The sequence below is a fragment of the Littorina saxatilis genome, linkage group LG17 (assembly GCF_037325665.1).
Source record: "Littorina saxatilis isolate snail1 linkage group LG17, US_GU_Lsax_2.0, whole genome shotgun sequence".
Lineage (NCBI taxonomy): Eukaryota > Metazoa > Mollusca > Gastropoda > Littorinimorpha > Littorinidae > Littorina > Littorina saxatilis.
In genome coordinates, this window is record NC_090261.1 from 15,050,069 (window position 1) to 15,077,568 (window position 27,500).

A 27,500-nucleotide genomic window follows, 5' to 3' on the forward strand; every position below is an offset into this window, starting at 1 on the left:
TATACTGTATTTTTACAAGCTCAGTGTTATTTTTCTACTTATTACCTCTTGGGTGTTTTATTTTTAATTTGTATATCTCACTCTTGCCAAAATGAGTGAGTTATAGCGTGTGCCTTGGAATCTTTCTATTACCGCATTTATACCTTTTGAAAACTGAGCACCCAGAGTGCTATGTGTGTGTCTACTTTTGCTATACAATAAACGTTTTCTTACATGTAAATGTTTCATATAGTTTATATTAAACTGTGTCGTTTGCAGAGCGTGTGAGTGTGTGTGTGTGTGGTGTGTGTGAGTGTGTGTGTGTGTGTGTGTGTTGAGTGTGTGTGTGTGTGTGTATGTGTGCGTGCGAATGTGTGTGTTTGCGTTTGTGCGTGTATGTGTGCGTGCGAATGTGTGTGTGTGTGCGTGTGTGTTTGTAGGGTATTGCATGATGACTCGACAATTACTCAACAGACGACAAAAGAACACCTAACAGGGGCGCATTGATTCACAAGACTTTACATGATCAGATCGTTGATTTGGCTTCCGATGATTAGACACAGGAAGTTCTTCATTACGTGTAAGCGTATAACGGTGCCAATATCATCGTTGTCTGCACAAGACCTTCCTTGTTAATCTAGGTTAGCAGTCCCTTGTTTACTAAAACGGCTTGAGCTTTTTATCAATAAGAGTCAAGTGCATGCTATCATTATTTTGGTGTGGTGGTGGGGGATGGGTTGGGTGTGGAGGGAGGTGGTTTCAGAGTGACACGTAATTTCTGACAGGATAGTAATGCATCACTGTTAACCCTACACATTTTGTCTCAATTCTCCTGAAACTGTCAACAAAATGTCGAACATTTAAAAAAGAAAAAAAAGCTATCACCAACATTTCATACAAACAGAAAAGGCGTGTACGTAAATTTCAATAAGCACGCTTCTGCAGCGTATTGGTCGGAGAATAACAATGACACGCAGACAGATAAGCAGACAGACAGACAGACAGACAAACAGACAGACCGAGACTCAAAAATTCACTTAGCAAAGAATGGCAAACAAAACATAAGCGTAAACAAAAGGCAAACGATGAACATGTCCTGTTCATTCGGTACGTAAATAAACGTTTGGTTTTTTTTCGCTGGGAGAACGTGCACTTATGCTTTGATTCCGTTTAACCGCGTGGCGCTTGTCCAAAATCTGGCGTCGGGTTTCCTTCCTTGATATAGTTAATACTGATCAGCAAGTATGTTCCGCTACAAATTCTGACGCGACACATGTCCCGGGGCGCTGTTTGTTATGGTGGTTCTGTGCTACACTGTGTGTGTGTGTGTGTGTGTGTGTATGTATGAGTGCTTGCTTGCGTGTGTGCGTGTGTGTGTTTGTTTCAGTGTTAGTCAGTGTGTCAGTATGTGTGTGTGTGTCGGTGTGTGTGTGTGTGTGTGTGTGTGTGTGCGTGCGTGTGTGTGTGCGTGCGTGCGTGCATGCGTTCAGTGCGGCGTGCGTGCCACGGTGTTTGTGTGTGTGTTTGCTTGTCAGCAGTCAAGCAGCACCCATCAACGCGCCAGCACAGCCACGGCCTCCTCCTCCACCCCCACCCCCTCCCTCCAACCACACCGTATCAGTTTGCCTACATCTCGCAACCGTTGCCCTAATGTACAATGAGCAGACAACCGAATCGAATCTATATACATCGCATAGTTTTTTGCCAGCAAGTTGTTTTCCTCTGCAACGAATTATGAGTGGACATCTTGCGCACAACTATATTTATAACTTTGGGGAATCTGAGAGAAACATATCCTTGTCTCAAGGTCTCGGGCTTTAGTTTTCAACACTGGATGTATCACATGACACACTCACACAATCAAGGTTACTGTTTTACCACCACCATCATCACAAGCACTCCCCCCCCCCCTCCCATTCCTGACCCTCTTTCGCGAACCCGCCACTCCAGTTCTGTGATGTGCAACCCACATCTCATGGAACAAACGAAAACGGAAATAATTGTGTGATTTCAGATGAATCATCGCACTGCTACGGAAGGAAGATAGACGGAAGTCCTGTCTATTGTCTATTGTTCTCACAAACACAATAAGTTCCTTTTTTGAAATCGATTTTTATTTTATTTTTTTTAAATTTAGTCAATATTTGATTACATATATTTTGGTACAATTGAGAGGAAAGTGAGGGAATATGCCGGTGTGTGTGTGTGTGTGTGTGTGTGTGTGTGTGTGTGTGTGTGTGTGTGTACCCATGTTTCCACAGGTTTGGTTGCCTAAATCACCATAAGGCAATCATCCACACGTGGATGACAACCTAAACTCTGGATGGCAACCTAATTGTGTGGATGGTCGCTTCATTTAACACCGTTAAATTGACTTTTTTGACGGAAAGAATGTCATAACAATGTTCAAAATGACATTCTTTCCGTCCTCTATAGGCGACGAAATAGGTCAAATTTTGTGCATTTTTTAGTGCAAAATTCTTCGATGCCGGAGCGAGTACTGCACCCAGTGCTGTTGTAGTGCAAGTGCACTAGAAAGGCACTACACCCAGTGCCGCCTCTTAGGTAACCATCCACACTTTAGGTACGTGTGTCACAGTATGTGCGTCAGTGTGCGTGTGTGTGTGTGTGTGAGTGTGTGTGTGTGTGTGCGTGTGTGTGTTCGTGTGCGTGCTTTCGTGCAAATGTGCGTGCGTGTATGCGCGTGTGTGCGTAAGAGTCTCGCGTGTCTGTATGCGTGCGTGCGTGTATTGAACTTATTGGCCCATAAACACTGGTTCTCTACAAACACTTTCACTGAATGCTTTTTTTTCTACCCAACTCCTTAAAACGACAAAGGAGTGAAGTAAAAATAGGTAATAGTACAATAACTTTTTGCATTGAAGCTACTGATTTTGAGCACGAAACTTCAAGTTGAAGCTTGACTATGGCAAGCAAATAAACAAGAGCGCCAAAACTTGACAAAATATAGGTCGTGATTGCCATTCAAAATTGAATGCCTTCAGTAATCGGCGTATGCTGCCCGAATGGCGGAGTAAAAACGGTCATACACGTAAAAATCCACTTGTGCTAAAAACATGAGTGAACGTGAGAGTCTAAGCCCATGAACAAAGAAGAAGAAGAAAAAGAATGCCTTCTGTCAACTTTTTTTTTCTGCGGCGTATTTAGCTTCCTTAGATTGCTTTGTATTGCAGAGCAAAATAACTTGACAATGATGAGATCTATTCAATGTTATAAATGAAAGGCAAAGCAATTCACTCAGTTATACCGTAGAAAAGCCTTTCCTTACCCCTAACCTTATCCATTCGTCTGGTATATTTTGGGTATGCTGAATACTATGAATAGACCCCCCCCCATACACACACACACACACACACACACACACACACACACACACACACACACAAATAAAAAGATCGGCAAATCAATTGAGAAAAACTTGAAAGAGAAAGGGAAAACTTGGAATAATAAACTGACCCTGGATAATATTGCTGATGTTTGTGCTTGCAAGCACAACCACAACTTAGAAGAAGAAATTTTGATAGTGATATTACGAGTAAACTGGTCGGTTGATACCAAAAATACTGTAGTAAAGCTTGCATGGAAATTGATTTTACGAGTCTCATAAGCAGCTTGTGAAACTGCAAGACATAAAGCAAAAATCAAAATGTGCAAAATATTGGCACTTAAGGGTAAAAGATATCAGTGTTTTTTCTGAATCCCCGAGGCATTTGCATGTTGCATGCACCTAAAGAGCAAAACACTGAATTTTGTGTCACGGCAGTTTCGTTTGATTCCCTTACGAATCTCTCTCTCTCTCTCTCTCTCTCTCTCTCTCTCTCTATCTCCCCCTCTCTCTCTTCCTTACACACACACACACACACACACACACACACACACAGAGACAAACACACAGACACACTAAGAAACGCACGCACCCACACGCGCGAACGAACGCACGCACGCACACACTAATAATACATACACATGCATTTTTGTGTGATTGCTTTACTTGATTTGATTTGTACTGCAGTATTATTCTCATAATATGCGTCACAACCTATTCGTTACAAAAATGTTCCTATGAATACGGTACACCAACAATATGAAACTCATCTCTCAAAGCACCAGACAGTCAGCCAGTCAACAAGCCAGCAAGCCAGCCAGACAGAGACAGAGAAACAGACGCACTTTCCCAGTAGTTAGTTGTTCTTTCTAAACCTTTAACGTCTTGTCCACACCCTCGGGTTTCTTTCATTACTCAGAACAAAAATATTTACTTGATTTATATCATCAAAGACTTACTTGATGAGAGCATACCAATACAAGCCGTCATGGGGGAAATCTGAAAGTGTGAGTACTAAAGTAATCTAAAGTTAATAGTATGAATGAGGGATACAGTCAAACACTGAAGCTGTCTTGTTTATCAAGTTATCTTCACGTGCTAACGACGCCATCTTGGGCAGATAAATCTGAATACATAGAATATAGGAAATGACTTCCATGTGATTAATACTGTTGACATATTTGAGGTAGCCGATATGGTCCCCTTGGACCAACAAAAAAGCTGGTCTGTCAACAAGCCACCAAACATCTTATAATATTGCTTCAAGTCGACATTTCCACTGCTGCAACTTATTTCGCTCGTCGAAGAACAAGTGCTCTCTTGTTCACCTAAGAAGAAGATTCCGAAGGCAAATCAGGATGAAGATCTGCGTCAGTGAAACTGTAGGGTGGAGGATGACCCAATACTAATCTCAGCAATCTTTCCAACAAAACGGGGCGTGTTTCTTGGCTACTGCTCAGTACTTCTTCGTACAATGGAAAGTTGGCTCCGAGGGCATCGCGCATCTGTGACGAAGAATCACCTGGGGGTGGTGACGCAGGAACAGGAATGACGTCAGATCTTGACCTGGGTGAGACCGATGGAGATCCTGCTGAAACTCTTCGCCTGCTTTCGCTCACCTGAACTGGAGGAGCTGGGGAGTTCCAATTCTCGTATAGCTCGATTCCATGCACGCCTTTATCTTTCTCCCCGTACTTCTGCGCTCGGGAGTGGAGAGTCAGAGACGTCACGTAGTACGTCATACGGCCTCTTTCATCACGAATCTTCACTCCCTTCATAGCACCAATGACGCAGTCCCCTCCAGAGAAAGTGTAGCTTTCGTGAACAAGCGCGAGCAAGCAAACCAGTTCTTCATTATCAGGGAGCTCTATCTGGTTACTGTTGCATATCTTCAGGAGCAGCTGAATAGACCCGCGAACATACTCTTGAACCACAACTTTCGCTCCTTCAGACAGACTGCTGTCTCCGCACATCATCCTCTGCCCCCGTCCGACCTTCTCGATGTCAGAATGATAAGTGGGGACGAGCTTCACGTGTTTCGTAACATCTGGACAGCGCTGCAGCACAGCCTTGGCAAAGTGGAACATGTCAACTTGTGCTTTCACTTGAACGGAGGGGGAATAAAGATCGGCCGACATTTTCACCGCGACCGGTATCTTCATGAACGTGTCCATGATGTAGCCTTTGTGAATGTGCCAGTGTCTTCCATTCACTCGAGGAGAGGATTCGAAGGAACAGCAGCGAAAGAAGCGATCGTGTCCATGAATGACAGAGAATGTGTGGCTGAAACTCTGCATCGTGCTATCTTGGTTGTGTATGTTGTTGAGTGTCACGGGTGCTTAGAGTCCTATGAAAAAAGAGAGAAGAAAGCATTGTATACAATGTCTGCTGCATGCACTTGAATTAAGAGAGGTAGTAAAGCTTTTATCTTCTATGGTCATTATAGGGTACTTTTTAATTATGGACTTGTTTTATTTGTCTATACACAACAAATGACGTTAAACTCAACAATTTCGAAATTAGATTTTTAGAGTATACATGTTGACCATAAAATGTTATGTTCTGCTCTAGGCCTAATATACGTCCAGGGGGTGTAAGGTATCAGTGTGAGGATCACCTTAATCACAGGCTTATAACTCAAAAAGTTTTGGCTCGTTTTTAAAACGGTTTTCACCACTGGATAGAGCATAAACAACTCTTTAAGATGTAAAAATATAAAAATCAAAATGCAAAGGTGACATGCGACTCATTCCGTGGTGGAGGGTCACATATTGACTTACTCCTCAGGCTTAGAAAATAGGCTAACCCGCACGAAAGCAAAGTCTCGGGAATTAAACTACAGATAATACACACTATAATAAAATATCATTGAAGATATTAAACATGGGAATAACTGCTACTTCAAATGAGGTTCTACCAAGCGCATGCATAATACTCGATCTAAATCAGCTAAAACAGTTTATGTGTGTGTGTAACACAAATCCTCACCTTCAAACCAGCAATCAGTGAAAAAGACGGCGTTTTAATTTCAAGTGAATCTCCAAGACTGGTCGCTTCCGGACGGTGCCGGTGGCTTACGAGCAACTGAAAAGGAAAAGGCTGTGCTTTTAGAAATATACCGTTATGAGTGGACATGATGAAAGGGCAACTTGTCCAGTAAACTTTCAAAGACACGGTTCGTTGGATAAGTGTCAGCAAAGAAGTTTGTGTCATTCACAGACATGTGAATGAAATTCCCGGTTGTACACAAAGGGCTTGCGCAGTGGAAAATCACGGCAGGGTAAATGCCAAGGTTAAAATGATATGATATCACATATTACTTTTATAACCTTTCTCGTATACTATTTGTTTTCTAGAAAAGCTTTAGCGACGAATTGAACAGTAGAACCTCCCTTTAAAGACCCCCCCTCCCCCCCTCCCCCATTTAAGACTTCCTCCCTTTTAAGACCTTGCTTTTTGAGACGTTTCTGTTCATACCCTCTGTACATTTACCTCTATTTTAAGACTCCTTCCTTATTCAGACCTGATTTTCTTAGATTTTTTTAAGATTTTATAGGGGGAGTTCCACTATATAAATGTTCTGCGCGAACTTAGAATCCGGTTTCATTCTAGAATGGACCGGGTCCAGGTTGGAATTCTAACCCTGCGCAAGTACAGGGGTGCCATTCTAGAATGAAACCCTTGTTGCTGGTCCATTCTAGAATCGGCCGTGCGCAAGGTTGGAATTTGGGTCCAAGTTGGAATAGTCATTTCAGTTAGACTATCACACAGCCAAAGCCACAAATGTGGATTTTCTGATTGTTTTTGTTTTTTGTGTGTTTGGTTGGGTTTTTTTCGGGTTTTTTACACTTTACTCAAAGACATCGTGAATTGGGATTGTGATGTTCTGAAAGTGATTACGATTTTGAGAGACACTCAGCACTGATCGCTACGAACGGAAATTTCCGGACTGACAGTGTTTTGCCGATCTCGCTTGTAACTTTTAATCTTATTCATATACATGAAGTTGGTCTTCTGAATTGTGAAGATATAATGTCAACTTTTTTTTTAAACCTGTGACAACAGCTCTATAACTCACTCTGTCCTTCTGTTGGTCTGTCTGTCGGTTAGTCGGTCTGACCGTCTGTCTGTCTGTCTGTCAAAAAAATTGTCAAAAAACCGGACATTTCCGAGAGGGAGACAGCGCTGACATTGCAAGCGGCCGCAACCGGCTCTCATCACAAAAACAACTGCCCTGCAAACAATACCGCCCTGGTAGTCCCCCTTGCTATGGTCTGCCTTTGTTTATTGCGTACTCAGGAGTGTCAACTTTCTTGACATGACATGACATCGCAAGATCGCCAAAGGATTTTTTTCAGGGGTAGACAAATCAGCCCCATTTTATCAAAGGGAAGGTGCAGGTGGAGATAATTCAAGGGAAGACAACTCTGTCTTACCTACAAACATTACGGCCCCCTTTATTCAAGGGTTTCATTCTAGAATGGCACCCCTGTACTTGCGCAGGGTTAGAATTCCAACCTGGACCCGGTCTATTCTAGAATGAAACCGGATTCTAAGTTCGCGCAGAACATAAATATACATATATGTCAGACAGCTCAATGAAGAAGTTTTACAAGACGGGTCGACGAAGAGGAAAAACACTGCAGGGTCAATGTCAAGGTTGTATACCTTTTCCCCCGGGTATAGTTCTTGGAAAGATGTAAGTAATAACACTCTTTTCTGTGACGACAATGATATTCTCCTTAACAACACAGGCGGGCAAACAGGAAAATTACCGGGTTAAAAGTCACGGTTAAAAAGACACCTTATTCCTACTTTGGACGAATTTCTTGGAAAAGTGTCAATAACTTGGGCTGTGACTTTGGCAGACGATTCAATGGAGTTCCGTGTAACAAAGCGAACTAAAGTAGAGGGAAGTTCCCGTTGTGTTGGGTTTTTGTATCTACCTGGTGCCAAATTCTCATGAAAACTTGTGAACCGTTCAATACAGTGGGGGTAAGAGAGAGAGAGAGAGAGAGAGAGAGAGAGAGAGAGAGAGAGAGAGAGAGAGAGAGAGAGAGAGAGAGAGAGAGAGAGAGAGAGAGAGAGAGAGAGAGAGAGAGAGAGAGAGAGAGAGAGAGAGAGAGACAATGACAATGACAATGACAATGACAAATTCTTTATTTACGAGGGTAGTGGCATAAGCAAACAGGTGCTTTTTTACATCCAGCCCCCGCCCATGGGAGGGTTTAATCTAATGATAATACGTTTAAAAAATGTTGGAATATCAATTAAAGAAGTAATAAAAACAAACGATGAACAAGCAAACGATTAACAGACTAAAAAAACAAACAAAAATATACATACAAGCGAACATGACATATTATTGTCAAAGGCATAATGAAAACTGTATCAATCAAGCAAAAACGTGTGCAACTTCGAGGAAAGAAAAATTCTGTGAACTGAGGAATCAATGGAACAACTACGTTGCAAATAATAACAATGTAGCATTGTTACATAAGTCATGTTATGAAATTAATTAGGTACATGTATCTACTGAAACGTGTAAAAGGTAAAAATAAGGCATCAACAATATAAACATGTTCAGGCTAAGTGAGAACAAATATAATGTGCCATGTATAAGGAATGAGAAATATCTGTCTTTAAAAGTCTTGGCATTGACGGAATGTCTGATACCGCTTGGAAGTGAATTCCAAAGATTAGTCCCCGAAAAGAGTAGGCTGGACTTAAAAAGATCTATACGAGGCCGAGGAGCATACATTTTTGAAGGGTCTCTTAAATTGTGGGAAGTGAATTGAGAAGAAAGAGGTGCAGGCGCTCTTCCAATTATGAGTTTATGCATCAAAACGCCTTTATTGTACATGAGTCTTGATTTAGGAGGAAGGATGTTTAGAAGTTTATAGTCTTCGTTGGAAACCGAGACTTGTAATAAAATAACTTTGATTGCTCTTTTATGTATACTAAATAAAGGTTTCAGAGTTTTTGCACTCGCACAATCCCAAAGTGTTGACGCATAATCAATGATTGATTGAATGTGAGCGTTAAAGAAAAGTTGCCTGGCATGCCTGTTCAAGAAGTGTTTTATTCTGGACAACAAGTAAAGCCTCTTGGAAAGTACTTTACATACTCCTGTAACGTGATCAGTCCACGATAAATTATTATCAAGAATAACACCTAGAACTTTGTGTTTATTAACTTCTTCAACAATGTGATTATCAATCGTTAAAGGTGGAAGTTTAGATTTTAAGTTTTGGCGTTTTTTTCTGGTGGTAATAAGCATGCTTTTTGTTTTGTCTGGATTAAGAGCCATGTGGTTTAATTCGGTCCACGCTAAAAGCTCGTTTACACTTTCTTGAAGTTGTTTTGACAATACCTTCACATTTGAGTGGGAAGTGTGAATAGTGGTATCATCAGCGAAGAGTTCACAGTTACTGCTTATGTGTAGGGGAAGGTCATTAATGTAAATGGTGAAGAGAAGAGGGCCGAGTACAGATCCCTGAGGAATGCCGTAACCTATCGACTGCATGCTAGACATAGAGCCGTTGGCGCACACAGCTTGTACTCGATCAGAAAGAAAAGACTTGATTAACGATATTGTATTATTTCTAAGGCCGTACAGTGCGAGTTTCCTAAGAAGTAGGTCATGATGAATCACATCAAATGCTTTAGCAAAGTCAACGAAGAGAGCAGCACATAATTTATCTTCGTTAATCTTGCTCAACCACTGATCAACTAGAGAAACAAGTGCTGTGTGGCATGAATGATGAGTTCTGAACCCCGACTGATTTGGGTGAAATAAAGCATTTTCGTTAAAATGTGACATAATAAACTTGTTAATATGTTGTTCGAACGGCTTTGATAAAACCGATAAAATAGATATTGGCCTGTAATTGGAGGGTTCTGTTTTAGCCCCTGACTTAAAAAGTGGAATAACTTTAGCCTGCTTTAACACAACTGGAAAATAACACTTGTCTATACAGAGATTATACAGGTAAGTTAAAGAATCAGCAAGTACAGGGGCTGCTAATTTAAGAATCTTCCCGTCCAGACCATCAATTCCACGGGTTCCTGTTTGCTTGAGGTGCATGAGTGCATTACATACTTCTGTTACAGTAATAAATGGAATGTTTGATTGCGACATTATATTTTTAGATTCACAAAAATCTGTTAGAATCTTCAAATCATTTAAATGAGTTTTGTCTTCGGGAACGACTTTCTCAGCTATGTTAGAAAAATGTTTATTCAGTTCCTCGGAGGATATGTCTTTAACGACAGAGCATTTGGATGTTGATTGTTTATTTGTTAACTCACTTATTGCCTTCCACATTGACTTAGAATTTTGTTTTGATGATGTAAGTTCCTGAAAATACTTTTTCTTTTTCCATCGCTTCAAGAGAGAGAGAGGGAGAGAGATAGAGAGAGAGAGAGAGAGAGAGAGAGAGAGAGAGAGAGAGAGAGAGAGAGACAGAGACAGAGACAGAGACAGAGGGAGAGGGAGAGAGAGAGAGAGGGAGAGAGAGAGGGAGAGAGAGAGGGAGAGAGAGGGAGTGCGTGTGTGTGTGTGTGTTTATGCGTGCGTGCGTGTGCCTGATTCTAACCATGGGCTGGGTGGCCGAGTGGTAACGCACTTGCGCTCGGAAGCGAGAGGTTGCGAGTTCGACCCTGGGTCAGGGCGTTAGGAATTTTCTCCCCCCTTTCCTAACCTAGGTGGTGGGTTCAAGTGCTAGTCTTTCGGATGAGACGAAAAACCGAGGTCCCTTCGTGTACAATACATTGGGGTGTGCACGTTAAAGATCCCACGATTGACAAAAGGGTCTTTCCTGGCAAAATTGTATAGGCATAGATAATAAATGTCCACCAAAATACCCGTGTGACTTGGAATAATAGGCCGTGAAAAGTAGGATATGCGCCGAAATGGCTGCGATCTGCTGGTCGATGTGAATGCGTGATGTATTGTGTAAAAAAACCTTGAGTCCGAGTCTGGAGATACGCGCGCGATATAAGACTTCATTATTCATATAATAATAATAATTCTACAAGTGAAAAAAGTGGAGTGAGTTTTTTTCGGTCTGTATCTAATATTAGAAGCCGTTCAGTAAACAGATCCGTTTTAGGCTTTTGAGCGGAAGTTTGCCTGTCAAAGAAAGAAGAAAGGTAGACAAAAAGAAAAAGAAAGGAAAAGCAAAAAGTAGAAAATAGGACCAATGCTGACTTCAAGTTCAAACACATATAAACATATGTATTTATTAGCGATTTTCAAAGGCGACAAACTTTCTTTACGTTTCTTGCCCCGGCGTTGCCTTTTGGCAGTCTTCTTTGTTCGTGAGAAGTATTACGGCACATTAATAAAGCGTTATATGTAGAATGAAACGTAGAAGAATATAAACGTGAAACGTTCAAAGAATTGAAAAAAGAATACGTACACACGCTGTACAGGGTAGAAAAAACTTAAAATGACACTATGTCCCACAGTACAAAATTGCCATCGTGTTCATAGCTCCCAGTGTTTTTCGAACATTGTGTCATTAAAACACCGGCTCATTAGAACACCTTGGTATTACTAATTAGTATTAGAACACTGCCTTATAATGCTACTATGTTTATGGAACCATTGTCATTAGACGAAATATCATTGGACTACCATCGAATCACTGTGCCAATAAACTCTCGTATCACTGTGTTCTTAACTGAAACACATTGTCATTTGACCACATTGCAATACAGACCGCAGTATATTAAGACGACTTTTGTTTTTAACCACTGTGCAATTATACTACATTGCCATTATACCGTATTTTTCTCAGACCACTTTTATCTTGACCACTTTGCCATTGGACCACATTGCCGTAAGACCACATAATGCTTAGACGACTGTGTTCTCGTATTAAGACTACTGTGCCTTTAGACGGCAATATTCTTAGGCCATTGTGTTCTTAGACCACTGTGCGTTAGACCACATTGCCATTATACTTCAGTATTCTTAGACCACTGTGTTAAAGAACCGATATGGCATTAGATCACCGTGCCATAGATCACAATGTTTTTAGACAACGGTCTTATTCGGCCGACGTGTCACAATGGACCTATGTCACCAATCATCCACCGAAGCATGCACTTTACCGTTTTCATTTGAAACAATGCTATTAAACCGCAACGTTCTCAGACCAAAATTTTTATAAGACCTCTGATATATTATATTAACGCGTTATTTTTCCATCGTGTTGTTTGACCATCGTGCCAATTGACCTCAATGTTCTCAGACCACTAGTTCACAGGACCGGACGGCCAATATATCAACGCGTTAAAGGCACAGTACGCCTCCGATCACAATGTTCTTAGACCACAATGTCGTGAGACCACCAACATATATCGACGTGCCAATGTACCACCGTATTAATAGACTGACTTTCAAAGAAATAATAGACGTGCTGTTTTGTTGTAGCAAGGATGCATATAAGTTATTCAGAGTACACCCGTTTTTTTCGGGGGAAGTCAGGGAGGGACAAAGACTATTAGTCTAATACTTTTCACATAAACTGAGAACATGCTCTAGCTTGTAAAATTATTAATAGAAACCATGTGAATAATATTAATTAAAATCAAAATTAAAAGTGCAGATGATTGGCTATTCACACATACACATACACAGACAGACAGACAGAGAGACAGAGAGACAGACAGACTGAGAGACAGAGCGACAGAGCGACAGACAGACAGACAGACAGACAGACAGACACTGGCAGATTCAAACACACAAACAAACACACACACACACACACACCGTGACACACACACTCAGTCTCTCATCGCATTCCAGCCCACCCAGCATACAGCACCCTGCTAACCAACAATGCAAGCGGATGTTCATAAAAAAACCATCTTTAAGGCATCTTACTGCGAAACATAACAAAGGAACACGCTTTCACAAAGCATGACATGCGAAACGACCTGTCGGTAATTGCCGCGGGATTTCAGCGCACTTCGAATCGAAACTGAAGAAGTGTGTACTCTTGAATCCGGTACCAGGAAGTGTATTGCCCAAAACACCGGTACGCTGCTACACAGAAAGTCTATTCATGACACTTTACCATTTACAACTGAACAGGCGCTTGAGTCTTTCAACTCAATTTTGACATTTTGGGAAGTACAGCTCATGACGAGTCGTATCTAGACCGATACGCAATAACGTATGCTGTATATATAAAACATCACAATTAGTTTAAGTCAGACAGAACAGGCGGACACACATTTGAGAAAACATTTATATAAAACAGCTTCGATTTCATATTTGTGGATAGATTTGTGACCTTTCTATAGTTCATCTTCATCTTGCGTATGAACATACATGTATTCAGTAAATTGTGTACGTGTGTGTGTGTGCGTGTGTTAGGTCTTAATTAGTACATGCGTCTGTATGAATGTATCTCTGTGCGTATACGTGTGCGCGTTTTCAGAACTTTGAGCGTGGACAGAGGTAGGGACAGACGAAAAGACAGACTGATAAGTATACATCAGAGAGTGAGTTGCCCTCACCCTCAGTTGCAGCAGTCACAAATGGCAAACAACAACAACAAAACAGACACAAAATCCTACTCGGTCCAGTCTTCAAAAACATAGATACAAATAACACAGGCAAACAGTTCATACATTCTTCACTTTTGGATACACAATTCTCAACCAAGCAAGGGAGGCTAAAAATGTACATTGTCGGGCACAATAGCCTGGTGGTTGAGGCGCCGGCCTCCCATGCGTGAGTGTTCGAATCCTGGCCGCGCCTTGTGAATGAAGGGTGCAGACAACGGATTTTTCTCATCCCCCAGGTCAAATTATGTACGGACCTGCTGGTGACTTATCCTCCTTCGTGTGTACACGGCAACCAAAAGAACAAGTGCGCACGGTAAAGATCCTGTAGTTCATATCAGAGTTCGATGGGTTATAGAAACCCAAAAATACCAAGCATGCATCCCCCGAAATCGTAGTACGGCTGCCTAAATGGTGGGATAAAAACGGTCATACACGTAAAAACCCACTCGGGCAAAAAAGACGAGTGTAAGTGGGAGTTTCAGCCCATGAACGCAGAAGAAGAAGAAGGATACACATTTCCTTTCCAAGAAAGGCAGACAGAAATGGCCTTATTAATACTTTCTTGATCCACTGTCCTAGGCAAGGAGTCAGGCTCCGGGGCAATGAAGGAATGAGAGGGCAAGGGGGGATAAGGGGGCGGAGGACCCCACAAACTCCTCAATTCTGCCTCGTGATCGGGAGATTTTGGAAATGATGACTTCTTGGGTCTCCAAGGGATTCGTGGCAAGTCTGCATTAGTGTCCCGAAGTTCGGGTGGTGGCGTAGAGAGCCCGAGCCAGTTCATGTAGAGCTGGATTCCCTCGACACCCTGGTCTTTCTCGCAGTACTTCTTCTCGCGAGAGTGGATCGTCAGTGACGTCACGTAATACGTCATCTGGTCTGTGTCGTCATGAGCCTTCACACCCTTCATGCCGGCGATGACGCACTGTCCTCTGGAGAAAGCGTAGCTCTCGTGGACGAGTTTCAGCAGGGACGCTCCACTGTCAAGATCAACGGGCGGGATCTGATTTTCATTCCCAATATTCAGGAGCCATTCTATTTCGCCTACCTTGTGTTCCTGGACGACAACTTTTGCCCGATCACGCAAATTGTGGTTGTCCCCATCGTTTTCCTGCCCGAGTGCGTTATGCTTGCCTACTCTTGCAGTAAGAAAAGTGGGAACCAACTTCACGCATTTCGCAGCATCGGGGCATCGCTGGAGCACGGACCCGGCGAAAGTGTACTTGTCCATTTCTGCGACGACTTGCTCTGAAGGGGAATAAAGATTGGTAGGAATTTTGACCACTGATTTGACTACTGATTGGAGTTGGTCAATAAGATTGCCCTCAATGAATCCTTCGTGCACATCCCAGTGGTCACCTTTGGCGAAGGGACTGGAGTTGAATGAACAGCACCGATTGACGCTGGGGTCTTCCTGCTTGACAGACATCGCCATCTTGCCTTGGGTTTGGGAAGGTGGCCTCTTCTGAAACAAAATACATAAGAAAATGCATACATTTCAAGTTCAAAAGAGAAAATAGACCATTTTCTCTGCCCCTCTTCATCACTCTCCACAAAGACACAAAAACAACGTATCAACCTAACAAACAGAACTAAGCAGGGGGAAGCACTTTCAGAAAATCCAATTGATCTTACATCAAAAGTATTTTTCTGTTATAATGTAAATGCAGGAAATAAATTGAAAAAGCAGGAAGTAGAATGTTCTCCAGCATGAAACATTCTGCATATCCTACAGGACGCTTTACCGGCATTTCAAATGATGTAATATCCTCTCTCAACTTTTCTGTCAGCGATTTTACAAGAAAAGGCACACAATTATCAAATAAATGTAAATAAATGTAACATTCAAGCATCATTGCTATAAAACACACTCATAACAAAGTGCTCCATGGCAAATTAAAAAACAACTAAAAAAGTTTAGATCGGTAATGAAAACAGCAACGGATGATAACAATTAGTAGAAGAAAGGACACGTTTGATCAACAACTAATGTGCACAGTGTTAGTACTATACATTTGTCGATTTTCACACGACTTCTCACCATGAAACGTTATTGTCAAAACAAAGCATCAAATTCAAGTTTCAGTTGTGAGGTTGTTTTGATCACGAATACCAGGCATCCAACTTCTCTGAAAAGTAGTTCTGATGCCAAGTGGTGGGGATCCATCGTCAGTCAAACCAAACCAAACTGAAGTGAAAATAGGCCTGTAGCTCTCTGCGTGTGTCCTATTCTGGGCCATCATTTTAAAGTTGTTTTTTCCTAATTTCTTTTAGGAACAGATCGACGACGCGAAGCGTTAATTTGTGGGCGCGAAGTGCCCTCCCGCCCCCCCCCCCCCGGATATAAAATGTTGATATAAAAACAAGGGAAATGGAGAAGTCTGGTGCAATCTTAGCCAAGAAACTACCCCTAATACACCTTCCTAAAAGTTAATTTAATAAGAAAAATGTTGATCAAAACAAGCAAAATTGACCGATCCAACCTGAGCCAACAAATTACCCAACTACCTTCCAAAACAGTCACTTAGAAGCCAAAGGCCGGCTCCTAGGGGGGCCCGGGGTGCTTGCCCCCCCCCCCCATATTCTTTTTAATAAAAACAAGGAAAATGGAGCAATCTGGTGCAATCTGAGCCATCATTACTTCTTCATTTTCAGATCCAAAGCAGTTCAAGTCTTCATCTACAAACAAGCAGCACAACGTGAGTATCAAGTTTCACGTTGTCTCTTGAGTGTGTGTATGTTTAGCTCTGTGGCATGCTGGTGCCAGAAGTAAGAGCAAGACAATATTTTCCTCCGTTCACATTAAAGATACCAACGTGTCCAGTCGATTGTAATGTTTTTCTTCAAACATTTAGCTGAAGAGCAAGTACAGCTGGAACACACAGGTCACAGTTTGTTTATAATAGGATTACGATCATCCTTCTTAAAGCAAAAGCGCCACAACAAAAAATCGTCGGAAGATGATAGCTGTCAACCGTTTGCCAAAAGTATCGATTGTGTATATATATCTATATATATATATATATATATATATATATATATATATATATATAAAACATCAGAAATTGTGAAAGAAACAATTGAAAGTCAGCAGAGACTTTCTTCCGAGATTTGTATATATATATATACATATATATGCGCTTGACTGTATCAAGTTAGGCAAAGGCAGCGCATATTCCCCGCACAAAAAAAGCCCATTCTCAAATTCCCTACAGAAGTACACATTTCGGCTGGAGTTTTGAGAAATGACACCACAAAAATGGAATACCTGAAAATGTGTGTTTAAATTTTCATTTAATCCAAGATTAAACACCTTACTTGTCTTGTCATACCGGCGAGATCTTTTCCCGTGTACACTTTTGTTTCACTTTAGTTTCGTTTTATTTTGTAGCTCCTGTTTTTTTTAAATAGTTTTTTTTTTAAATCGTGTAAATTTGGTATCACACGGCAAGTCCGTTGATCCTGCAATCTGTACTGGGGTGCCTTCTACCTGCAACTTTCAGACAGAGTCGGAGTGTGTGAGTGTCCAAATTTAAGACGTGTCTTCTTTAATCTCTCTTCCAAAGTGAAATTTCTGACGTCGTATGCAAAATAGAGTGTAACAAGACGCCACAAAAGCAATTATAGCGTCACGTGTATTTTCTCAACATTCTTACACATGAAACAACAAAGCGTTTAAAGACTTGTCTCGGTTACTTGGTCATCAGCAGTGGAAAATAAAATCTGAGGTCCCTACCTGACTGTAGTTTGACCCGACCTCAGTTACATGATGCCTACAGTACATACACGTGTGAAGCTATTATTTATTTATCACATGGTTGGTCACTCTCTCGAATGTACGATAAATGTTTGTCAGCCACAATATCGAAGAACATGTCCGAGTGATGAACAACAAGAAAAAAGTCGAGTGTGATCTTGAGGTCTCAAAGTAATACTATTCAACAACTTACTTGTGCCCAGACAAGCTTTCGTCGAGAATAAAACTAAAACAGCAAAATTTGATTTCACGACAAAGGAAATCCGCTTCACATAGCCGGATGAAGATCCTTAGCTTGTGAAGATATGAATCTAATAATATGAGTCATACTGCATTTAATAAAACCTTAATTTGCACAAAATTGTCAGTTTAAACAAACTCACACACACACACACACACACACACACACACACACACACACACACACACACACACAAACACACACACACACACGCACGCTCGCACGCACTCACTCGGACACAGACATAGACAGACACACACAGACACAGACACACATGTACACATACACACTGGTACACACACACGCACACACACAGACACACACACACAGACACACACACACACAGACACACACACACACACACACCACACAAACACATACATACAGACACAGACAGACACAGACACAGACACACACACACACACACACACACACACACACACACACACACACACACAGACAGACAGACAGACACACACACACACACAGACACAGACACACACACACACACACACACACAGACACACACACACACACACACCAAATAAGAAAAGGGCGGAAGGAAGTAAAGGCAAGAATAAAGGATATCGTCAGAAAAAAACACCCACGAAAACGAAACAAGTCGCGTAAGGCAAAATTATTGCATTTAGTCAAGCTGTGGAACTCACAGAATGAAACTGAACGCACTGGATTTTTTCACAATGACCGTAGTCCGCCGCTCGTGCAAAAGGCAGTGAAATGTACGAGCCTGTTTAGCGCGGTAGTGGTTGCGCTGTGCTGCATATCCCGCTTTTCTGTACCTCTCTTCGTTTTAACTTTCTGAGCGTGTTTTTAATCCAAACATATCATATCTATATGTTTTTGGAATCAGGAACCGACAAGGCATAAGATGAAATTGTTTTTAAATCGATTTCGGAAATTTTATTTTAATCATAATTTTTATATTTTTAATTTTCAGAGCTTGTTTTTAATCCGAATAAAACATATTTATATGTTTTTGGAATCAGAAAATGATGAAGAATAAGACCAACGTAATTTCGGATCGTTTTATTCTTCTTCTTCTTCTTCTGCGTTCGTGGGCTGAAACTCCCACGTACACTTGTGTTTTTTGCACGAGTGGAATTTTACGTTTATGACCGTTTTTTACCCCGCCATTTAGGCAGCCATACGCCGTTTTCGGAGGAAACATGCGGGGTATTTTCGTGTTTCTATAACCCACCGAACTCTGACATGGATTACAGGATTTTTTCGTGCGCACTTGGTCTTGTGCTTGCGTGTACACACGGGGGTGTTCGGACACCGAGGAGAGTCTGCACACAAAGTTGACTCTGAGAAATAAATCTCTCGCCGAACGTGGGGACGAACTCACGCTGACAGCGGCCAACTGGATACAAATCCAGCGCGCTACCGACTGAGCTACACCCCCGCCGGATCGTTTTATAAAACAATAATTTTAATTACAATTTTCAGATTTTTAATGACCAAAGTCATTAATTAATTTCTAAGCCACCAAGCTGAAATGCAATACCAAACCCCGGCCTTCGTCGAAGATTGCTTGGCCAAAATTTCAATCAATTTTATTGAAAAATGAGGGTGTGACAGTGCCGCCTCAAGTCTTTTACAAAAAGCCGGATATGACGTCATCAAAGACATTTATCGAAAAAATGAAAGAAAAGTGCGGGGATATCATACCCAGGAACTCTCATGTAAAATTTCATAAAGATCGGTCCAGTAGTTTACTCTGAATCGCTCTACACACACACACACACACACACACACACACACACACACACACACACACACACACACACACACACACACACACACACACACATGCACACACACACACACACACACACAGACACACAGACACACATACACCACGACCCTCGTCTCGATTCCCCCTCTATGTTAAAACATTTAGTCAAAACTTGATTAAATGTAAAAAGAAGATCCGGTGGCCTTCCAGTCATGCCCCCGACACACTAACCTACCAACCTACAAACAAAGGACTTCCAGTGAATAGCATCTGCCAAGCAGACATCTTACAAGGTAACATAACAAAGAAACACACAAAACCATAAGCAGCGTTACGACCAATTGGTATGTAGTGGCGCGGGATGTCCTTATGGGCAGAATATACCTGAGCAGAGTCAGCGGCACAGACGACGCACTGCATATTATTTATGCTGCGTTGGGGATTATGACGAGAACTTGGCCTGTTTTCCTTTCACGCAACGTGTAGCGGGGTGGTATAATCTGCAGTGCGTCGTCGGTCCTGCTGAAGTTACATAGGTGAGCGGAGCCCCTTATGGGCAGAATATACCTGCGCAGTTTCAGCGGCACAGACGACGCACTGCATATTATTTATGCCGCGATAGGGATTATGACGAGTACTTGGCCTGTTTTCCTTTCATGCAACGTGTAGCGGACTGGGATAATCTGCAGTGCGTCGTCGGTCCTGCTGAAGTTACATAATGTGAGCGGGAGCCCCTTACAAGACAGTGTCTACAGGAAGAACACAATCGTGGATCCGTTACCAGGGAAGTTAAAATCCAAGATACGGTTATACAGTCGCAATTAGCTCGGCTATTTATAACCATTTAGATTTTACCAAGAGGCGCTCGATTCCTTCCTCGGAAGATTGTTGTTTATGCATTAACTTGTTTTTACTTATCGGACGTTCCTTTCAGTTTCGATGATACCGAATACAGTCGCGTTTAGCTAGGCGAGTTATAACCATTTGATTTTTACCAAAAGGCGCTCGTTTTCTTTCACAGAAAACTTTTGTTTATGTATTAACGTTAAAAAAAAAATCAAGGTTCCTTTCATTTTCGCTGATACCGAATGCAGTTTCAAGGCACAGTTGAGTAAAAATGCTTGGTGTGTGTGTGTGTGTGTGTGTGAGTGTGTGTGTTTGTGTGTGTGTGTGTGTCTTTGTGTGTCTTTGTGTGTTCGGGTGTTTGAGATGAAAGTCAGAATAGAATGCCAATACCGGGTCCACTGATATTTAACTCAATTCTGAGAACTCAAAGGATAATATATCGATATGGACACGACAACCAACCTGTTTCTCCTCCCCTCCTCCTCTGAACCATCGGTCTCTCTCTCTCTCTCTCTCTCTCTCTCTCTCTCTCTCTCTCTCTCTCTCTCTCTCTCTCTCTCTCTCTCTCTCTCTCTCTCTCTTTTCTTCTTCTGCGTTCATGGGCTGAAACTCCCACGTTCATTCATGTTTTTGCACGTGAGGATTTTTTTTTTACGCGTATGACCGTTTTTACCCCGGCATATAGACATCTTTGTGAATACGTTGTCATATTTGTAGATCAAGCAAATTTCAACAACAGCAACAACAACGAAAGACATCGTAACCGCAGAACTTGTAATGCGGTATCTTACGGCTATTATATATATTAAAAAAAAGCCTTTGCACCAAGAAGTAGGGCAATAGGCAAGCAAACCCGACCAGGCTTCCATTATCAGCACAAAAGGGCAAAGGAAACCGGAGCGCTTACAAGTTTACTTTGACATTTTTTGGAAAGTACAGCTCATGTTGTGTCATTCATTGATAAACAGTATTTGCATCGATGACGATTTTTCAAAAGGGTCTCTATTTGTGTGAACGTAACCTTGAAAGATGTGTGTGTGTGTGTGTGTGTGTGTGTGTGTGTGTGTGTGTGTGTGTGTGTGTGTGTGTGTGTGTGTGTATGCGTATGTGTGACGGTGTGTGTGTGTGTGACGGTGTGTGTGTGTGTGTGTGTATGCGTATGTGTGACGGTGTGTGTGTGTGTGTGTGTGTGTGTGGGTATGCGTATGTGTGCGCTTGTGTGTGTATGTGGGTGTGAGCGTGCGTGCGTGCGTGTGTGTGCGTGCGTGTGTGTGTGTTTGTGTGTGTGTGTGTATGTGTGTGTGCGTGTGTGCGCGCATAATAAATAAAAACAAATATTCACAAAACCTTGAAGCTGCTTTTTTGTTTTAATTATAAATAGTTCTTGCTTTTTTTATCGTTATTTTTTTGTTGTTGCAGCATATATCCCCTAATTACCCCGAAGAAAGGTTCTTTCCTCCTCAAGTAACCAATCATATCAGCCATCAGAGATCTGCCCTAGCTTTAACGTTGGATAAGAGCATCTTTCAACGTGGACACATACAACAAAAATTAACGGCATGACCACTTTGAAATGTGGACAATTTCAGCCTGAGGATAATATTGTTTTCTGTGCAAGTAGAATTTAAAATAGAAATCGAGTAGAATCTAAATGTAAAGCTAGATGCTCTCCTTCCCGGGCAGATATCAGTGCTGTTTAACATAATTGTTCACACGAGAAGGAATATAATTATATATGTTGCTCACACCCACCCATCCCCCCCCCCCCCCACCCCCACACACGCAGAAGCACGTACGCACTTTCACAGACACAAACAAACACACAGTAACAGACAGACAGACAGACAGACAGACAGACAGACAGACACACACACACACACACACACACACACACACACACACACACACACACCGTCACACGCGCACACACACTGTCACACGCGCACACACACACACACACACACACACACACACACACACACACACACACACACACACACAGACTTGCACACGCACATTAAACCATCCGCACTCACGTTCTTGCAAATATACTTAAAAGACGTGGTTTAACACAGGCATGAATATATTTCGCATTTTATTTCCTTTCTTTGTTTAAGCAATATTATTCTCATAATTTGCATCACAACATCACAAAAGCAAATTCAATTATTCATGCAAAACTTCAATCCAAATGATAATGGTGAACGCGCGCGTGCGCGCGCGCCCGCACACACACACACACACACACACACACACACACACACACACACACACACACGCACACACGCTTACACACACGCTTACACACACGCTTACACACACACACACGCTTATTTTGATCTTAAATCGGACATAAGTATGAAAAACGTTTATAATTTTATAATTGAACCGGATATAATCAAAGTCTTATTTCAGAATTTCAGCAGATCTATAACATTAAAACTGCTTTAGAAAACGTCACATATGATCAAACCATCAAGAACCAACAGTAAACATACAAATGTAAAAAATAATTACTGCAGAACATTGATCAGTTTCACACAAAAGTGTTAGCTGCGACACATTAAAGTGTTAGCTGCGACACACAAAAGTGTTATCTGCGACACATTAAATCTCTCTCTCTCTCTCTCTGGGCGAGGGCTGGTTGAAAAGAAGCTCGTTTATATTGCTTATGCCACAACCCTCGTAAAATAAAATTTGATTTGATTTGATTTGATTTGATTTGATCTCTCTCTCTCTCTCTCTCTCTCTCTCTCTCTCTCTCTCTCTCTCTCTCTCTCTCTCTCTCTCTCTCTCTCTCTATCACGAGCACCGTATCTATCACAGAATGTATAAGCTAACAGCAAGTTCCTAGTGCACGCAGTAGAGTAACAGTAGTTATGCCATTTACATATTGCACTCACACATATCACACAGCCTGCAAAAAGCTAAGGTTGATAAAAAAACTCTAATTGCACCGGAAAAGTGCATATTATATTGTTCACCTTTTTATGCATAGTTGTTCGCATGGCGAAGAGCTATATTATGCGCATGTGAAGGAGTAGGAAGGTGGAAGACCCAACAGCTTCGCCAGAGAATTTTCGGACAGAACTTTTCTCAGCTGCGGTACCTTGCCCAGCAGTTCTTTGCACATGTCATAGCTCGTTCCAAGCACATCCAGGAATTGCGAGGAAGAATTCCTCGACAGCGACCCTTTCGACGGGAGCTCTGATTCGAGAACGGGGGAGATTTTGAATTTAGGAGGACTCAGAGAAATCCGTGGAAAGCCTGTGTTCGTGTCAGAAAGTTCGGGAGGTGGCGCTGTGGGTTGGAGATTGTGCGAGAGCCCGAGCCCGCTCTTGTAGAGTTCGATTCCCTCGACACCCTCGTCTTTCTCGCCGTACTTTTTCTCGCGAGAGTGGATCGTCAGTGACGTCACGTTGTACGTCACCTGGCCTGTGTTGTCGCGAGCCTTGACGCCCTTGACGCCAGCGATGACGCACTGTCCTCTGGAAAAAGCGTAGCTCTCGTGGACGAGTTTCAGCAGGGACGCTCCACTGTGGCCATCAACGGGCAGGACCTGGTTTGTCTTCCCAAGATTCAACAGGCATTCGATTTTGCCATCAGGGATTTGCTGAACGACAACTTTGGCCCCTTCGCGCAAGTTGTGTTTGTTCCCATAGTTCTTCTTCTTCCATTTGCAGAGCTTGCCGACTTTGTCGATTTCTGAGTGAAAGGTGGTCACAAAATTCACACACTGTTTCGCCGTCTCCGGCGGACAGCGCTCTAGCACGGACCTGGCAAAGCTGAACATGTCCATTTCTGCTGCGACTTGCGCCGACGGGGAATCCAGGTTGGTAGAAATTTTGACAACTGCTGGCACTCTGATACCAAGACTGTCCATAATTTTTCCTTCGTGCACACCCCAGTGCTGCCCACTGGTCAAGGGGCTGGACTTGAAAGAACATCCCCGATAAACACTGTGCTCGCCCTGCTTGACGGACAAAGTGTGGCTGTAACTCACCATTTTGCTAGTGCAAGGTCTCGGAACGTGGATATTCCTGAAACAATGCAAACAAGAAAAGAATATGGGTTAGTTTTGCTTGGAGAGATTGACAACTCTAAAATCGGTAGAGCGTTAAATAATTCTTGTCCACTTCCCTTATTAAGAAAACAAAACCAATTAAAAAAAACCACAATCAAAACAACTATTAAAAAACAGTAAACAAACAACAAAACAACCACAAATCAAAAAAACAATAAACGCAACCAACCAACAACAACACACAAACACACAAAAAGATTATACAACAACCAAGCAAAACGTACCTCTGTCGAACAAAAAACAAACAAACAAACAAACAAACAAACACAAAATCCTAACAACAAGCACAACAATGACTAATAAGGATAAGGATAAGATTTTATATAGTCCATGAGGGTAACCTCACAGAAATTCGGGCTGCTTTCTCCGTGGGGAAAGCGAGCTGCCATACAGTATACGGCGCTACCCTTCTTTTTTTTTTCTCCCTGCATGCGTGTATTTATGTTTCCAAGCCCTGAGACTTAATCAGTTAATGCCGTGTGAGATGGAATTTTTTTACACTTTATTCCAAGTCACACGGGTATTTGGTGGACATTTTTATCTATGCCTATACAATTTTGCCAGGAAAGACCCTTTTGTAAATCGTGGGATCTTTAACGTGCACACCCCAATGTAGTGTACACGAAGGGACCTCGGTTTTTCGTCTCATCCGAAAGACTAGCACTTGAACCCACCACCTAGGTTAGGAAAGGGGGGAGAAAATTGCGGCCTGACCCAGGCCTGAACACGCAACCTCTCGCTTCCGAGCGCAAGTGCGTTACCACTCGGCCACCCAGACTAAACAAGCAATCAACAACAAAACAAACACAAACACATAAACAAAAGACCCCACAAAACACACCAACAACATTCAGAAGGGGGAAGAGTTTCAAAATCCCATCGCATATACGAAGAAGAAATTTGTTGCACAGATAAATATTGAAGAAACAATGAAGTAGCTATAGCAGAAAGTGCAACATTCTTTCTCGTGACAAGTATGGTGGGCATTTTCTAAGGGATTACAAAAACAAAACAAGTAAAAGCTAAGTCATTTTAATTTTTTTTAATATTGAAAAGAAAATACACTATCATCAACTCCTTGTTCAGTTATCAACGATTTCACACGAAAGGAAATCTGATTTTGGTGTGAATATAACACGAATGCACTATTGAAATACTTGAAAGTGCACTCACAACGAAACAAAACAAAAAACTCACACATTAATAAAGACAACGAAAATTAACGATAACAACGATTAAAAAAAAGAAAACATTGCATCATCAAGTAATGTTAACAAACAAACAAAAACCATCAGTTCATTATAAATGTACGAGCTGTTACGAAATGTTATATTTTCTCACCTTAAAATTATCAGCAAAAAGCCTCAGACTCAAGTGTTAGTTGTGAAGAAAGGTGTTGTTTTGATCGTAAACACCAGGCATCCAACTTCTGTGAAAAGTAGTTCTGATACCAAGTGCTGCAGACACATTGTCAGTCAAACAAAACAAACTGAATTGAAAACAAACGCGCTCCAGATTATATAGCGGTACACTGTTTCCCATTGATGACGGGACAAACGACAAACGGGAATTCCCGATTTCTGAGACTTTTCCTCGTCACACTGAATGTGGTTCAAGTCTGCGCCCGCTAGCACACTGTAAATTGCGTGGATGCATCCGGTTTCACGCTGTCTCGTGTTTAGCTCCTATTAGTAATTTACCCCCTCCTCCACTACCCACCCTAGCTAATGACTGACAGGCACATGAATTCTTGATTTTTACTTTAGACAGCAATGACTGATGTCAGTGATCGGTTTTCCCGGCTCAACTGGACGGGTAAATGAATGAATAAACACTGAGATGAATAACCATATAACAATGATCAGATAAATAAAGTGGAGTTTTGGTAGAAAGGGAGTTTAAACATAAGCGAAGTTTCCCAGGAAGGCGGGTGGGGGTAGAGGGGGTGGGTGATAATGTCCAGGGATAACAAAACCCCTGACAAATCATTACTCTGCAGGGACGTAGCACACCTAATAAAAGTGGTAGGGTGGAAAAAAATGGAAGACAAAATGCTGAGACAGCTAAGGAAATATGGGGCTTACACTACCGCCCCCCCCCCCCTTTCCCGTCCCCTTGTAATGGTCTAAAAAAGAAAGAAAACATGATGCGATTTCGTGCCTTCTGAGCTCAGTTCCATCTAATCATCTTTCCATCCTCCACCAAACAACGGGCTGGTGAATGTATCAGTGATTATCAATCGACTTACATTTATATCTAAATTCCGATACGTTGAATGTGATGAGCACTTACTTCAAATGACTTTCGTCTTCATTATTGTCTAGTGTGTTAAAAAGCAAGGATTGACAAACTGGTTTACTTCTAAACAAGCAATTTATTGATCCGTCCAGCCATCAACATTGGCAGCCTGAGTGATGACTGAAAAATAGAGGGATTTGTCAGAATATTTTTAGCGCGTTTTCGATCCATCACAACCAGGATGCACACTTGTGTCCATTGTTCAATTCTCTCTCTACATGTTGTTTCATGTGACACTGTTAACCCCACAAGTTACTGTGTTACTCAATTGTTATGGCGTACTTACGGTTGACACACAATCACTCACCCCTCAGTCTGACCCCAGCTTCACACACAGAATATACAAAACATTTCTTACCTCCATTGTTTCTCATGGGAGCAGACGGACGAAGAAGCAATTTTCACTAAATTGGCGCCAATACTTTTATGGCCTGACGGAACTCGTCACGTGTGACGTTCTCGTCAAAATAAGACGTCATCCTATTCCAGCAGTTGACCAAGACTAACACACACAAAAAAACCACAAAAAAACCGACCTTATGCCATCGCGTGAATACTACGTGGGGTGTTCTGTTAGTGTTCTGTTGGTAGATCTCTCTCTCTCTC

At 41.9% G+C, this 27,500-nt stretch overlaps 4 protein-coding genes across 4 annotated transcripts in view; 1 reads left to right on the forward strand and 3 right to left on the reverse strand.

Annotated features, from left to right (window-relative positions):
- Nucleotides 1-214, forward strand: part of LOC138953598 (uncharacterized) — a 19,887-nt gene extending 19,673 nt beyond the window's left edge. Inside the window, exon 3 of the mRNA XM_070325458.1 lies at nucleotides 1-214. This exon is cut by the window's left edge and continues 2,560 nt beyond it. The gene's annotated coding sequence lies outside the window, so the exon portion shown is untranslated.
- Nucleotides 215-4,254: 4,040 nt separating this feature from the next.
- On the reverse strand, nucleotides 4,255-6,610 carry LOC138952655 (uncharacterized). The gene is made up of 2 exons (XM_070324355.1): nucleotides 6,314-6,610; nucleotides 4,255-5,672 (listed from the first exon to the last, which is right to left on the reverse strand). Exon 2 carries the CDS (start codon nucleotides 5,620-5,622, stop codon nucleotides 4,654-4,656), a length of 969 nt encoding a protein of 322 aa, XP_070180456.1. The 5' UTR covers nucleotides 5,623-5,672; nucleotides 6,314-6,610; the 3' UTR covers nucleotides 4,255-4,653.
- Nucleotides 6,611-13,691: 7,081 nt separating this feature from the next.
- On the reverse strand, nucleotides 13,692-17,943 carry LOC138952656 (uncharacterized). Its single transcript, XM_070324356.1, has 2 exons — nucleotides 17,860-17,943; nucleotides 13,692-15,374 (listed from the first exon to the last, which is right to left on the reverse strand). Exon 2 carries the CDS (start codon nucleotides 15,342-15,344, stop codon nucleotides 14,388-14,390), a length of 957 nt encoding a protein of 318 aa, XP_070180457.1. The 5' UTR covers nucleotides 15,345-15,374; nucleotides 17,860-17,943; the 3' UTR covers nucleotides 13,692-14,387.
- A 5,309-nt stretch (nucleotides 17,944-23,252) lies between these two features.
- On the reverse strand, nucleotides 23,253-26,152 carry LOC138953795 (uncharacterized). The gene is made up of 2 exons (XM_070325704.1): nucleotides 25,938-26,152; nucleotides 23,253-24,552 (listed from the first exon to the last, which is right to left on the reverse strand). The coding sequence occupies exon 2, from the start codon at nucleotides 24,516-24,518 to the stop codon at nucleotides 23,535-23,537; it is 984 nt and encodes a 327-aa protein (XP_070181805.1). The 5' UTR covers nucleotides 24,519-24,552; nucleotides 25,938-26,152; the 3' UTR covers nucleotides 23,253-23,534.
- Between the last annotated feature and the right edge of the window lie 1,348 nt (nucleotides 26,153-27,500).